The following is a 15,357-nucleotide window of genomic DNA, read 5'->3' as shown; positions in this document are numbered from 1 at the left end:
TGTTTCTGGGGCAGTTTGCTTACCACTTCTCTGTGTCACCCTGCTCCCTAATCCCTGCTCTTCACAGCACCCATCATGGTGTGGCTGCAAATAGGCCACAGAGCCAGGACAGAGAGACCCCTAGCTCTAGCACCAGATGGTCATCAGGGATGTCAGCAGCACTCTTGGGCTCCAGAGCAGCACCCCCCACCCCCCGACTAAATCCTAAGGCTCTCCTGTCTCTGAACATCTTACCTCTGATCCCTGGCATCATCACACCTCCTCCCTCCTCAGACTGCCCCAGAACCTGGTAAGAAGGTCATCACTTCTACTCATCCCTGAGGCAGCAGAAAGTGAGAGGGAAAAGTGGGTGGGGTAGGAAGGCAGACTTGGGAGATATTTTTCTCTGCTGAGAGCTGAGACTGCTCAGTGCCTGGTCCTGCCAGGAATGTGTGTGGCCCTAGCCAGTGAGGGCAACTGGGCATCCTCAAGACAGGCCCCTTTATCCTAAGCCATGTGCAATGGCTCAGAGTTCAGAACTAGGCTTTTCTCCTCTTACCTCTCCCCACCCCATTACTCCAATCCCAAAGCCCTCTTAAAGTAGAAGAGTGTTCCTCCTGTTAAGAGAAAAATTCACAGACCACTTCCTTCTTCCATTTGTCTAAGCCTTTCACATCTAAAATCTTACCCTGTAAAGAATTAGAAATTGCAATTATATTGTAGCCTATATAATGAACATACCGGCTCAAGTTTGGCTATCAAGTTGGGGTTCACAGCCATCAACCATAGAGACCAATTATCAGCCCTCTTGCCTGCTCAGCCTCTACCTCATACCTCACTAGTCCTTCCTGCCCCTGACCACACCATTCCTCCTGCTCTGGGCTGCCCTCCCCCACCCCCCGGTACTGCCCCGCTGGCTTGCGGCCTCTTCCCACCTGGTTCTAGCTCCACTCTGCCTCAGTTTCTTTGGGGAAGAAGGGTCTGCTGTTGTGGGAAGGGGACAGAGGGAAGGACACCCTCTAGATTAGACATCAGCTAGAACTTTCCCATTGTGACGGGGTGGGTGGAGCAAAGATCATTTGCTCTTCCCAGCTGGATTTTAACATTTTCACAGTGGAGGGCTAACATATCAATCTAGAAGTGCATTGTCTAATAGAATTTGGTGCAATGCTGGGGATGTTCTGTATCTTTTCAGTACATTAGTCCCTAGTTTCATGTAGCTATTGAGCACTTGAAATGTGGTGAGTGCAAATAAAGTGTTTAGGGGCACCTGGGTAGCTCAGTCTGTTAAGCCTCTGATTCTTGATTTGTGCTCAGGTCAAGATCTCACGGTTTGTAAGTTCTAACCGGCATAGAGCTCTGGGCTTACAGTGCAGGGCCCACTTGGGATTCTCTCTCCCTCTCTCTCTGCCCCTCCCCCACTCATGCGCAGGTACCCATTCACACGCACTCTCTCTCTCTCTCTCTCTCAAAATAAATAAATTTAAAAAAAGAAACAATGTTTAGATTTTATTTAGTTTATCTGTAAATTTAAATTAAAAATTTTTTTGATGTTTATTTTTGAGAGAGAGACAGAGTGACAGTGGGGGAGGGGCAGAGAGAGAGGGAGACACAGGATCGAGGCAGGCTCCAGGCTCTGAACTGTCAGCACAGAGCCCCATGCAGGCTGGAACTCACAAACGGTAAGGTCATGACCTGAGCAGAAGTCCCATGCTTAACCACCTGAGCCACCCAAGCGCCCCAACTTATATGTAAATTTATTATTTTTTTTTTTTTAGTTTTTCAAGTTTATTTATTTTGAGAGAGAGAGAGAGAGTGAGAGAGACAGAGCATGAGCAGGGAAAGGGCAGACAGAACCAGAGGGGGAGAATCCCAAGCAGTCTTCAGGCTGTCAGCACAGAGCCAGATGCAGGGCTTGAACTCAGCTGTGAGATCGTGACCTAAGCGGAAATCAAGAGTTGGAGGCTTAACCGACTGAGCCACCCAGGCACTTCCATATGTAAATTTCAATAACTACTTGTGGTTAGTGGCCATCATTCTGGATAGTGCACTTCTAGAATCTTCAAGACTCAACCCCCCTGGAGATCTTGGCAATCCCTCCTTATACTCAGCCCCCCCCCCCCCAGAAGCCACAAGAAGGAGAGTTTTCGGGGACCTCTCTGGCTTACCCGGCCTGCACCGGGGAGATGTTCACCCAGACTGCTGCGGCGGGGGCCTGCCGGGCCCTCCTCGCTCTTCTTCCGTCGGCCGCCAGGGGCCGCTGCGCCCGCCTGTGCCCGCCCGCTCGCCCGCCGGGAGCTGTCCGAGAGGAGGCGGTGGCGCCCGCAGAGGGGCTGGCGGAGCGGGGGTGGCCCCCGGCGACCGGGAGGCGGCGGCAGCTGCGCGCGCCCTGGCCTGCCGGCGGGAGCCTCGGAAGGACCCCGCCTGAGCCTTGCGGAGCGGCGCCGGGCACGACCGTGATGCCAGTTTGGCCGGAGCCCCGTCGCCTGCCGGACGCCGCAACTTGGTGAGGGACACAGGGCTCCAGACTCGACACGCACCCAAGCCGGCCGCTCCGGCCCGAAGTCCGCCTTTCGGAGTCTTGGTGCCGGACTCAGAGGCAAGTGGGCACCGCCGTGGGGCAGATAGATCCGGAGGGTGGGGGCTCAGAATTTGGAGGAGTGGGCGAGCGCTGGAGGAGGCCGGGAGAAGGCAGTGCAAGCTTAAAGGCTCTTGTGGTCCACATCCTCGACTCCATGCTGGTATGCGGGCTGCTAACTCAGCCTCCCCATAGCCTGCATCTTGGGTTTGGGAAAAACAGCCTGGCAAACTGAGGCAGGAGAGTGGAAGCCCAGGAAAATCTCAGAAGCTTCCCTTCCCCGCCCCCTCCACCGTCTCTCTGAAGGAGGGAATAGAATTCCAGAGAGCTCAGCCCAAATGCACACTGCCCATCTTTTGGGTCTTAGGGCTCATGGGAGAGTTGGCTTGGAGGGTGTGGCAGCTCAGAGAGAAAAGGGATGAGGACTGCCTGAGAGAAGACAAAGCTGGATTTGTAATGATGGGAATGAAGGTTCCTGAGGGCGACGGGGAGAGGAGATACCTACTCAGAAAAGAGATAAACCTTCTGGGAAGCTCTTGCCCGCGAAGCACACTCCTGGGGTATTGGCACCACTTCCTCCATCCGTCCCCATAGTCCTCTCTGGGCCCCACCTTCCCACCTGCCTCCGCTCCACCTCCCCTCAGAGGCTGAGGGATGAGAGGCCATAGGGAGAAATGGAGAAGCTGTTGAGCTGGGGCCCCTGAGGCTAGAGACTGAGAGGAACCCCATTCTAGCCCTCTGGAAGGGAAATGGGGGTGAGGGTGGCAGAGCTGAGCCAGCTCTGTGTGAGTCCAGGACAGGGGTGCCGTGAGGGTCGGGGGTAGAGACAAAAGGATTCAAGACCTTGGGGTCTTTTCCAGGTGTCTCTTGGAGCAGAATTCTGTCAGAGCCTGCTCAGGAATCCTTCACTGGCCTTCAGCTCCCCCCACCCCCCCACCCCAAGGCCAGAGCGGAGATAACTTTGATTCCTAGACCCCTCCCTACCATCCACCCCGCTTTACCCCCCACCCCCATCCCCCCCATGGGGCAGAGGAACCCTTAGGTTGCTCAGGCTAGCTGCCCTACCTGTTCCCACAGTCTGCAAGGATCCCTGCAAATTCCTAAGGCAGAGGAGAGACTCTGTGTCCTGCCTGCACCTTGGGGAAGCATCAGAATTGGCCTCTACTTCAGTGCCACCCCTTGTCCTTACCCGGGCCCTCCCTCACCCCTACAGGACCATGGGCTCCTTCTAACCCTTGCAGACCCCAAAGAGTCTTTCTTACTTGTTCAGGTAGAGTGAGCCTGAGGCCAGTGGATGAACAGACAGAAGCTGAAAGATCCCCAAAAAGGTGAGTGAGAAGACAGTTGACATGGGAGAGAGTTGAAGTGGGGATGGGGGTTGGGGGGGGGGGTTGTTCAGAAATCAAGCACTCTGTCCAAAGTTCTGGCATTTGGCTTGGCCTCTGGTGTTCCCAGGATGGTGCTGACACCTGAGGGACCCCAATAATGTCCCAAGGGGCCAGCAGTGCAGCAGAGAGGATGGTCCAGGCTCCTTCTATGCCTGGGCAGCTCCCTGCTGCTCTATGCCTCTGCTTCCTTGGGATCCCCTCCATTTCCGGTTCCTCCTCTGGGATAGATGGGAGGCGGGACCCATCAAGGATGGCGGAAGAGGAGAAGCAAAGTGGTGCAGGAGGAATAGGGCAGGCTTCTGCGCTCTGGGCCTCTGCCACCCAACATGCTGCCTGGCCTTGGACAGTCATTTGACTTCTATTAACTATTAGCCCTAGTTTCATTTCATTTCTTTTTTTTTTTTTTTAATTTGAATCTGTTTAAATTGAATTGCTACCACATTCCCACAGTTCAAAACCCGAAAAAATAAAAAAGCAATAGATAAGTCTCCCTTCTACCTCCATCTCTCAGCCAACCAGTTCTCCTTTTTGGTGGCAATCAATGTTACTATGTTTCGTTGGTACATTTTCCAGGGCTAGCTTATGCATATTTAAGCAACATATATAATCTTTCCCTTTTATGCATTTAATACACACCATCCTGCACTTTGCTTTTTTCCCCTTAATGGTGGATTATCGTTAGAGATCATTGCATGGCTCAGTACCTAAAGCATTTCCTCAGTCTATTTTATAGCTGCCTGGATGTAACTGCATTTGTACAGATGCTCCACAATGTATTTAGCCCATGCTTTATTGATGGCTGTTTAGGTTGCGTCCAGCCTTTCGAGTATCAGTTTGCTCATCTGTCAAATAGGTACAAATAATCCTACTTTGTAGGACAGTTGTGAAGGCTGCAAAAGCATGTATGTGAAGTGCTTGGGTCAAGGGCTCAAAAACTGGGAGTCAGCAGTATGGTTCCTTCTGTGTCACAGCCCTCCAAGGGACCATGTCTGGTTCATCCTTCAACACCCTCTTAAATGTTATCTCCCCCACAAAGCTGTCCGTGCTTTTCCCAGCAGGACAGTCTCCCTGCTCCCTTTCCCTACTGTAGAGCTCACCACTTTGTATGGTTTGTGCCAGGCCGGGAGTTGCCTGGGGACAAGGTGTGCATGTCCTGCCCACCTCTGTGCCTCCCAGAGCACGTGGCATGGAGGTGCTGGGGCTGGACTGCGGGGAGCTCCTGCCCAGAGTTGAGCAGGGTGTGTGCTTCGCTCCGCAGGATGCGTGAGAGGACCTCTCAGAACTGGAGCACGGGCCCCTGGCTGCTGGCACTTTACCTGGCCTGGCTGTGGACCCTCCTTGCCTCAGCTTCCTTGCAGCCGCCAACTCCCACAGGTTTGGGGGAGGTGGCAGAGCCTGGGACAGGGTTTCTCAGGATGCCTGGAGAGCTGGACACCACCCCACCCTATTCCACACAGGCAGATCTCCGAGGCTGAGGGTGCAGATTCTAGGGGCTCTGACTCCTTCTCTGGTTTTCGCCCAGGAATATCCACCCCACCCTCTGCTATCCCAGCCCAGAGAAGGTGTGGGCAAACCCCTTGCTCACCTTTCCTTCCAGGCCAGAAGGTGTTCTGCAGGGAGAGAGGCCCTGGGGTGGAGGCTTAAGTCTTGCCTCCTGGCCTAATTCTGTGGTTTTCCTTCTGGGATGGCTAAAGCCTGTGTAAGCGGATGATCCTCTTCACGATCCTCTCCACGCATTGTAAGCCCCCAGGGCCCTTGCCCTCAACCGGACAAAACCAGAGGAAGTGGGGGCTGGTGGGGAATCCTACCTCTCTTCCACCCAAGGGCCAGGCTCTGCCAAAGAGGGCTGAGTGTGGCCTGACTGGGGAAGAAGGAAGGATAGGAACACTGAAGCAGCAGGAGGATTTCCTGTGTTTCCTCCTCCCCTGCAGTTGGAAATCTCTGAACACCCCTCCCCTCGGCGGGGAGGAGGGCCTGGAGGATGTGCAGGGCAGGTGGGAGGGGAGCAGGGTTGCAGGCCTGGGCTGGGCACCTCATCTTGTCTGGCCACTTCAGTCCTTGTGAAGCAGGGCACCTGCGAGGTGATTGCCGCTCATCGCTGCTGCAACCGGAACCGCATTGAGGAGCGCTCCCAGACTGTCAAATGCTCTTGCTTTCCCGGCCAGGTGGCCGGCACCACGCGGGCAAAGCCCTCCTGCGTGGACGGTGAGTGAGAGGCCGGGACCCGGCAGGGAGGGCCCGATCACAGAGATGAGGAGGTCTGTCTAGGCCACACCATCTGCTCGGGATATGGTTTCATACCATCCCAGGGCTTTGGCAATCAGTCTCAAATGCTGGGTACCTCTGGGGGGAGGAGGGCAGACGGACCATCCCCACATCGTCCCTCCCTCTCATCCACATTCACTGCCAGGCGCTACGCAGACGCATTCTGTCACATGAATCCTCTCACATATCCTGCCAGACTCACACTTAACTCCCCCAGACCTTGACCTCTCCTCCTGCGCCTCCGAGGTCTCTTACACACACACACACACACACACACACACACACCCCTGCCCATTCTCCTGTGGCCTTGACCTTCCCCTCACATGGACACAGATGTTTCACTCACCCCTCCCCCCCATGATTGCACCCATGCTCGTATGCTCACACTCACGTGACCATGTTGTAAACGTGCCCACTTGTGCTCACATGCACGCCTGCTTTGCACTCCTGGTCTGTGGAGCCCTTTCACACTTGCTCACATACACCAAGTGGGTATGTTGAAGACCATGCCTCTCTGCTAATGCCATGGTGACTCAACTGAAGGGTTCCTTGGAGAACTTCCCCTGCCTTCGCCCCGTGCTGTCTTGGCGACACGTAGGGGTCAGTGGGATTGACTTTGATACGGTTGTGTGCCCCAGCCTCAGCCTGAGTACTGCCTTTCTGAGCAGCCCGGAGTAGGGGAAAGACAGGGGAAGGCAGGGCTCACAGCCAGCAGTGTGCAAACTTGCACTTCATTCCGCACAGACTCCCCACCCTTGACTGCACGCTGTACTCCAGGACAGCTTAGAGCTGCCCTCACTGCCTCCTGCTCCCACAGCCTCCATCGTCCTGCAGAAGTGGTGGTGTCAGATGGAGCCCTGCCTGCCGGGGGAGGAGTGTAAAGTGCTCCCGGACCTGTCGGGATGGAGCTGCAGCAGCGGACACAAAGTCAAAACCACCAAGGTATCCAGCGACGGCCACTTCACCCCACCCTACGTTTCCCCTTTCACGTGGGCTGGAACCGGGGGCACAGGAGCCTGGGAGTCTAGGCTGTCGGCATCCCAAGGGGAGATCCGTGAAACATGTGGGCACATCCCTGGTCAGTCCCCTGGACTGTCTCGACTCCAGGGACTGGAGTTAGGGCCTCTGGATTTGAAATCTTATGTGTCCTGGGCAAATCCCTAATGCTCCATATGCCTTTGTTTCCTCTTCTTCCCAGAGTGAGTCTGACTCCCAGAAAATGTCAGGTCCTTAAGAACGAAGTAGAGAATTAGGAAATTGTTCAGATAATTCTGAGGGGAATCTCTGCCCACCCACCCCTGCTGCAGACCCACCCCACCCCCGGGATTAACTCCCTGCAGCTCACACCTGTCCTCCTCTCATCTTACTGCAACAGCACCCAAGAGGATTATTACTTTCATGGTTTGCTGCCTGCCCCGCAGAACAAGGGGTAATTAAAATGTTATCAAACTCATTAGCAATTCCATGTGTGTCATAACTAATCAGTTGCATGGCTCTGCCATCAGCATTTGTGCAGATCAGTGACACTTGGGGCAAGCCAGAAGCCTGCCTTCTGCCTTCCCTTCCCACCACCACACACAGCAGACAAGCAGACATGTAAACAGAGAGGAGAAGGTGGCCTTCAGGGTTCTGAAGAGAGCAACATATTCGTAGGACACAGAACAGGAGGAGTTACGGCAAGAAAAAGTGTGACTAGATGTAAAGCAGAGCATCCTGTCTGCAAGCAGGCAAGGGAGACGCCATCCTGAGTATAGTCAAGACCGGAAGATGGCGAGACCCGCCAGAGAGCTCGTGACATTTGTCACTGTTTTATAGGTTTGGGTTTATAGCCTATAGATTGCGGTGTTTGCAGTTTGGTTAGCTACTCCGAAGCAAGCAGTGGTGAGGGGTGCTTGATTTATGTTTGTGTGGGCCACGCCAGCCATGCTCTCCCAGCCTGCACTGCTTTAGGGAGAAGGGATCAACAGCAATGACCTTTATATGACCTACATCTCCTGGGGAGTCTTGGGCATTCCCTTCTCTAACCTTCCCCCATCACCCGCTCTCTAGGTCACAAGATAGCTCCTGGGGTCACGGCCTGGACAAGACAGCTTGACTGAGCCCTGGACTGAAGAATGGTATCGTTATCAGCCAGCAAACATGGAGATTCACTTACCTGGACACACGCCCTGTGCCAAGTGCAAGATCACTTTTTCCAGGGACATTTCAACTGAGTCAGCCGATAAGGACGGATCTCCGGCCACATACCTAGTGTTGTGCTGGGTTCTCCTGGGGGACCCAGAAGAAGGTCAAGATACCGTCCCTGCCCTTGAGGGATGTCCAGTCAAATTGGAGAGTTGTGAAAGACAATTGAGCTAATTTAGGTTAAGACACTGTGTGCGGCTTCCGGGTCACATGCTGTGGGCCTGTTGGGGGTGCGAGGGTGAGACTCCCACAGCCCTTCAGCCACCTCCTCACCACAAGGCATGAAGACAAGAGGTCACATCCACCCCCCTCCACTTCCCTCCCTCACATGGGTCTGAACACCCAGCAAGCTGCCAACATGCTGAGGGGAAACCCCCTCCCCTTGATGAGAGACCAGCTGTATCTCATTTGCATGGGACCGGGTTGACTTGGGGAAGGAAAGCTGAGATGAAGCCAGTCAACTTTCCAGCAAAGCTTCTGCAGAGGTGTGGCCTGGTTTGGGCTATTCATTGGGTATGGGACGGACAGGACCTTAAAATTACCACCATCCAAGCACCTCAGGTTTTTTTTGTTTGCTTATTTCAACAGATGAGGAAGCTGAGTCCCCGAGACTAAGATGAATTGGTCAAGATCTCCCAATTTGGGCTCCCAAATCTCTCAGACCTTTCACTTAGCCCGGATGTGGGATTCCAACCTGGGCCTTCCATGTTTGCAGGAACAGGAGCCTGCAAAGGACTGGCAGGAGAGCAGCACCATTTTTCTTGGGAGACGCCAGAACAGGTCCTTGTTATTTGAAGTAATCCAGAATACCTAGATGCTAGGATGTGGGACCACTGGATCTCCACTCTGCCTTCAGCCTCCAAAATTACTAACAGCCCCCATGACAGCCCAGAGGTCACTTGGCCCAGTTACACCTGAGACACTCTGAGCTGGCAGCCCTATTGTCTAGGCTGACGCATCCCTCCCTGAATGCTTAGGCTTGTATGTAACTCCCAGAGGCTCTGGCTTCAGGAGAGGCTCTGGGTGGAGTCCAGAGATGGTCACAGTCCTCTCCCTTCAAAGGCCCTGCTGGGCAGTAGAGGAGCCCTTGCAGGGCTGGATGGAGACTCTGTCCAGGATTGAGGTTTGTCAGAGTCAGAATGACACGCAGGCTTCAGAGACTCAGAGACACGGGCTAGTTGGATATCTCATCAGTAAAAGAATTACAGGCTCAGTGACTGTGAAGATGAGCTGGGATCAGCTGGGATCACCAGGATCACAGGGCGTGTGTGGAAGGGAGTGGAGCTCGAGGGGAGGGGTGTCAGCAGAGACCAATGTTGAATTCTCCCCCCCAGAGGATGGGTTGAGGCTGAATCTCAGCCTCTCCCTGCTTCTTTCCCTTCTTCCCCAAGCAGCCAAACCAAGACTGTTCACCCTACTCGAGGGTTTATCTTCGTGTTTGTATTTAGTTCTGCTTTTGGTAATGGAGTGGGAAATGATGCCAGCTTCTCACTAGACTGTAAATATCAGAACTCTGCCAACTTTGAATCTCTGCACCTAGTGGTGTCAGGGAGTGGGGTAAGTGAAGGAATAGGTCAGAGGTTGTCATCACTTCCTTCAAGACCAGGGAATGGATTAAGGAACTGGCAAGTCTTCTGGAAAGGGCCAGATAGCAATTATTTTAGGCTTTGCAGGCCACTGGAAGTCTCTGACCTATTTTTCTTTGCTGCTGTTTTTTTTGTTTTGTTTTGTCTTTTTAAAAAGCCTTTAAAAAATGTAAAAACCATTCTTAGCTCAAAAAGCTGTCCAAAACCAGACCCCAGGCCATTTTTGGAAGGGTGCCTATCCGATGAAACTTTGAAGGCAGGCCATCTCTGCAGCTTGGGATTGCCTGCCAGCCTCCTGGCCTGCCTTGCCTGCAGTGGGAACCTGAGCATGAGGGCTGAGTTGGGTTTTGTTTTTCTTCTAATGTTCCTTGAGAGATTGGTGAGTGAATTATTTAGGCTACAAATGAGGCAGCTTTAGCAGAGTCAGACAATAAGAGCCTGCTCTCCTGGAGACCAGGAGGGCTTCTCCACTCCCTCCCCATCCCTTGAGACTGTGTCCAGGAGGCAAAGGGAGGGCGCCAGCCCCCTGCCCATCTGCTGCATCCACAAACGACTGGACTATGAACCAAGAGAATGTTAAAGAGAATGGGGACTATGAACCAAGAGAATGTTAAATTCCCCCACTGCCCCCACCTCCACTGCCAACTTCCACCTGCTCCCGCCTCACCCAAGGTCCTGGTTCCCTGACCCTCCCTGATGTCCCTCATCTCTGCTTACAGAAAAAGCCTCTTTCCTTTGGCATATGCTGGAATTTGCCTCCATTTCCTCAAGACCTACTCATATATTTATTTGGTGGGCTTTGAGGGGTGTCCCTTACACAGCCAGGGGAGCTCCACACAACACAAGAGGGTGTGGTGGAGAAAAGAAAGCCTCCCACTTCCAACAGTAGCTCCCTAGGGTCATGTTTCCAACTAAGTCAATATTAGTGCACGTTTTGTAGCAACTTCAAAGGCAGTTTAGGAATGCAAACTAATTTTCCTGGAGCATAGGGGTCCTGGAGTCATTTGTCGGTGGGCTGGACTCTCCAGATTCTCTCACATTATCTGGTATCCTCACCTCCTCAGCTGTGAGGCCTTAGGAAGGTTGCTGACTACCAGAGATCATGTGGCTAATTTCTGTGACCTCCTGGCAGTCTCATTAAGATCTGAGAGTGACATCATAATTAATGGTCCCAGACAGTTGCCTCAGGTTGAGGCTGAAGCTTCCTAAAATCATAAGCTTAGAGCTAGAAGGAATTTTAGAGATCAATGAGGCAACTTTTCCATTTGACAGATTTGGAAAGGGAGGCTCAGAGAGGTTAGGTGATTAGCTCAAAGTCACACAGTATGTCCTACCCAGTGATCCAGACAAGTGTTCTTTACATGCCTCTGTACTCCAGTACAGATGAGGAACCTGAAAAGAAGCCAGGATTGTAGCAAGGATGGATGTGAAGGGGTCTTATTCTAAAGTCTCCAAACCCTGTGAGTGCAAGGGGACAGAATGAAGAATGGGAAGCCTTTAGAGAAACATACACAGAAAGAGAGAAGTAAAGACAAAAAGGAGGGACTGGGATAACTCATTCAGACGAACATCAAAATATCAAGGCACAGCACGTAATAGAAGAAAACTGATGCCACACCCAAAATAGTTGATTTTTGTCCTTTTTGGAGGACATAGTGTGAAGGCCCTATCAACCTTTGGAATACCTGTGAAGCCAGTCTTGATGACTTCTGGCTTCTTTAGATTCTAGTGTGGGAGACTGCAAAACTAAGGCCCGTGGGCTGAATTTGGCCCACTGACTCCTTTTGCAAATAAAATTTCATTGGAACATCACTGCTCTCACTTGTTTGTTTTGTCTATGACTACTTTCCTGCTAGGACAGCAGAACTGAGACATTGCAAAGAGACCATATGTCCCAGAAGGCCTAAAATATTTACTGTCGGACCCTATATAGAAAACTTTTGCCAATCCCAGCCCTAGTGTTTTAATTGAATCTTTCTCAGTACGTGCCTGCAATCTGGAAAATGACAACTCTGGGTTGTGTATTTCTGGGTTTGGGATTTCTTGGAGGCTGTGCTTGTGTCTCCTTTAACCCTTTCCGGTGCCACTTGCGAGACCTAACAACGGAAGAAATGAAGTCACAAAGGCTAAGAGGCCAAGAGAAAGACTTTGAAATAGAAGAATGCTTCCTTAGCATGTTATCACACCCCAGGTCAGTCAGCTCAGTTTATATTTTCCAAATTCATGTAGCTTCTGCTTTTAAACTTAAGGAAAGTAACTGCATGTGCTGTGTATATACATATGCTGCTGGTGTTTCTGTGCATCTGTGGATTGGAGTATCTCCATGCCCACAAACAAGGCTGCTACTCAAAAATATATAAAAACTAGATTAGCACAGAGACTGACTAATGAAGGCAGATGCCAGCCTGCATGTCAGACCAGGGCATGCTGGCTACACATGGCTCAGCACACGACTGCATGTTCCCACTCCACCTTCTGTGCCTGAAATGTGACTTCAGAACAGGACAAAGCTCATTTCTCTCTTCCCCCAGTGTGAGCAGCTAAGCTGCTTCCTGACTTCCTTGGGCTTGCGATTCGTCCCTGAGTGTGGGTTGTGGATCTGGGTGTGTGCACGGGTACAGGAGCTACTGGACTCAGGTGGCTCTAGACATTGTATTTGTAATAGTCACGTAGACTGGGCATAAGGAGGACCAGGCAACTACCTCTTAAGCCTTACGTGAGGCTACAAGCTCCTTTTTAGACTGGTTTAGGGGGAGAGGGTTCCAGCCGTTTAGAAGTCTGGATCGATCCACGTGTTTGGCAATCCATCATCGCCTCTATTAGTGAATGTCTACCATGTGTTAAGCATCATGCTAGGCTCTTTATATAGGTAACAGTATGTTAAATGGGACTTTCCCCATCTCAAAATGTGGACAGAGGCTCCAAAGTTTGGAAAAGAAAGCTAGGTATCAACTATTCTTAACTACCCCCACATTCTAATCAAGATGGTAGAGTATTTCTACAGATTTGTAAAAGGAGTGATCAATAGTCCATTACCCACCCCCAGAATATATAAGAGAGGGCTAAGAGTTCAAGTAGAAAGGCAGGTGGTAGTGATGATCTATCTGGAGAGGATTGCCACTTCCTCCCTTCCCCAGCCAAGGGGAAGATTTAGCTGTTGATCCTTACTATACCCTACTTAGGGGGATTGCAGAAAAGAACTCAAAAGAGCTTGACTTAAATCAATTGGACAGCGGGAGACAGAGGGACTCAGGCCTGAAAATGATCTAAAGGTCAGTGGCTATGGTCGGCTTGCGGTCCTGGACAGTAAGCCCAGAGAACTCTCTTGGGAGCAAGCTGCACATCCAGAGCTCAGCAGACCACAGATGTTTGTATGTTTTCCAAGGGCCTATGCGGACTGCCCAAGAGGGCTGCCTGGAAGGGTGAGGTAACCCCAGCTAGGGAAAGGCCACCACAAATCCTAGGGCTGAGAGGGAGTCATAGGTGGCCAGTGAGAGGAGGTAGTGCCCCTGTCAAGAGACCTGTAAGTGGGACATACGCAGCAACAGGGCATATTCCAGAAAACCCGAGACAATGTTCCAGAAGACAATGTCCAAATCCTGAGATGGAAAAGAGACTTAGAGAAACTCACAGACATGAAACAACTTGCTCAACATCAGGCAGCTAATACATGGCATGTGGCGGTTTTGTACTGTGGTGGTTTGGGTAGGTTGAAACAATATTTCCCAGAATTCTCTTCCCTGCATAGTTCCAGATTAGAGTTGCTGAATTTGGAAGGCAGAGAAGTGCAGCAATAGCAATTACTCTCTGAAGGCTGTCATGATTACAGGTACCAGCAGGTTCCAGGCTGTACTCATTTTCCCTCATTCCACATCAAGCTTTTCTCAGCAAATCTAGCCCTTCTGACCCACAGCAACCCCGAGCCAACCCCCAGATGGAGAAGAAACAGTGTCCCACATAAACTTCTCCACCAGCTCTTTAGATCCTGCTCTAACAGTTGGATATGCCTGATTTGAGAAGGTTGATTAGTGACTTTTCTCTGATCTTCCAACTTTTCCATTCATATGCTTATTTCCCTAGTTTCTCCAAAAATGTTTAAAGCTTTGTTCCTCTACTAAATCCCTGATTACACAATTACTGTTACTATTTCTCCCTTCCTGACGGAGCCCTGACTAACACCATTAGTATCATTATCAAATTGATAGCAAATGCCTTATAGGTAGTAGAAATAGTTCCAGAGAATAGAACCTTGAGGATGGGAATCTTGAGTTAATATGATTAGATTTAAAGGCATTAATGACCCTATTGCTCATGGTAAAGGAGACACCGGTAGACCATGGCATGTGGTGGCAAGACAGGTACATTAGTTACCACCTGAACTCAGCTAGAATTAGATACCTACAGTAGGCAGGGCTCTGGGTGACCAAGTAGTTGCTACCACTGAACAATGTAATGGAAATAAAGAGTACAATAAGGTTAGTTAGTTGCTTCTGAGTGCACTCAAGAACTTGGAGAAAGAAAACGATAAGCAAAGGGCTGTAAGTTCCCAACTCAAGACATACATAAGGGAGCAGGACTGTTCTGTGATTGCCGTAAAATAAACCTTTATTTCCTGTAGCTGCAGGATTGAAATTTCTGAAAACCAAACTCAAAGTAGCCAGGTGGCAGTCTCTACATAGCCAGGTGGCATATGTTAGTCCCTATGTTAATAGGATCATTTTTTGTCTCCCCCGGGGGAGACATCTTTCTCTTGGAAACTAATACCTCTAAATCAGCAGTGCCCTAAGTTTTAGGAATGAGAAGTAGCATTTTGCTAGTGAATCGTTAGGGATAGGAATGAGAAGAACCACTTCTATTTCCACTCCATATTGGTTCACTAACACATACAATGAGGCTATTATGGTGGGAAATGTCAAGCAGAAGCGTCTAGAATGGCCTGTACCTACCAGAATGGTAAGTGGTATCATTCCCAGAGAGACTGCAGACATGAGTGTCACCAGCAGGACTTGAAGGATGTGGTGGTGGCGATTATCCTCTCTCAGTTTGCCTGTTTACTCTGTGTAGAATACAAATAAATGGGTTTTGGAGAATAACAGTGCATGATCATAAACTTAATCAGGCTGACTCCAGTGTCAGCTTCTGTTCCAGACATGGTTTCTCTACTGGAGCAAAGACATCCCTTGCACCTGTTATTCAGGTATTGATCTGGAAAATGTCTTTTCTTTGCACCTGTTCGTAAAGATCACCAGAAACAGTTTACTTTCAATTGGCAAGGCCAGCAATACACTTTCACTCTCTTTCCTCAGGGCTCTGTCAACCACACGGATACCATGATGTTGGATGGACCTGTTGAGTAGGAAGCAGTAAGTGCTCTAGA

The 15,357-nt window shown here is 50.9% G+C and overlaps 2 protein-coding genes across 2 annotated transcripts; one reads left to right on the top strand and one right to left on the bottom strand.

The window, feature by feature from the left end:
- Positions 1 to 1,588: 1,588 nt before the first annotated feature.
- Positions 1,589 to 3,149, bottom strand: LOC128773000 (translation initiation factor IF-2-like). Its single transcript, XM_053889338.1, has 3 exons — positions 3,080 to 3,149; positions 2,148 to 2,819; positions 1,589 to 1,919 (listed from the first exon to the last, which is right to left on the bottom strand). The coding sequence occupies exons 1-2, from the start codon at positions 3,147 to 3,149 to the stop codon at positions 2,170 to 2,172; spliced, it is 720 nt and encodes a 239-aa protein (XP_053745313.1). The 3' UTR covers positions 1,589 to 1,919; positions 2,148 to 2,169.
- TAFA3 (TAFA chemokine like family member 3) lies at positions 2,487 to 8,949 on the top strand. The gene is given in 8 exon segments (XM_053891088.1): positions 2,487 to 2,582; positions 3,832 to 3,885; positions 5,204 to 5,319; positions 6,001 to 6,150; positions 6,955 to 7,010; positions 7,013 to 7,152; positions 8,260 to 8,279; positions 8,282 to 8,949. Coding segments are annotated over 6 exon segments (768 nt in total). The 5' UTR covers positions 2,487 to 2,582; positions 3,832 to 3,885; position 5,204; the 3' UTR covers positions 8,569 to 8,949.
- The last annotated feature ends 6,408 nt before the right edge of the window (positions 8,950 to 15,357 follow it).

The sequence above is a fragment of the Panthera pardus genome, unplaced genomic scaffold (genome assembly GCF_024362965.1).
Source record: "Panthera pardus isolate Hobbes unplaced genomic scaffold, ASM2436296v1 HiC_scaffold_11, whole genome shotgun sequence".
Lineage (NCBI taxonomy): Eukaryota > Metazoa > Chordata > Mammalia > Carnivora > Felidae > Panthera > Panthera pardus.
This window is presented reverse-complemented; position numbering and strand designations above follow the sequence as displayed.

Excerpts from the sequence above, each read along its gene's own strand:
- LOC128773000 (XM_053889338.1), bottom strand. The coding sequence starts at position 3,149 with ATGGGGACGGATGGAGGAAGTGGTGCCAATACCCCAGGAGTGTGCTTC. Across the intron at positions 2,820-3,079 it reads GGGCAAGAGCTTCCCAGAAG|ATTTTCCTGGGCTTCCACTC; the intron begins GTTTATCTCTTT and ends GAAGCTTCTGAG.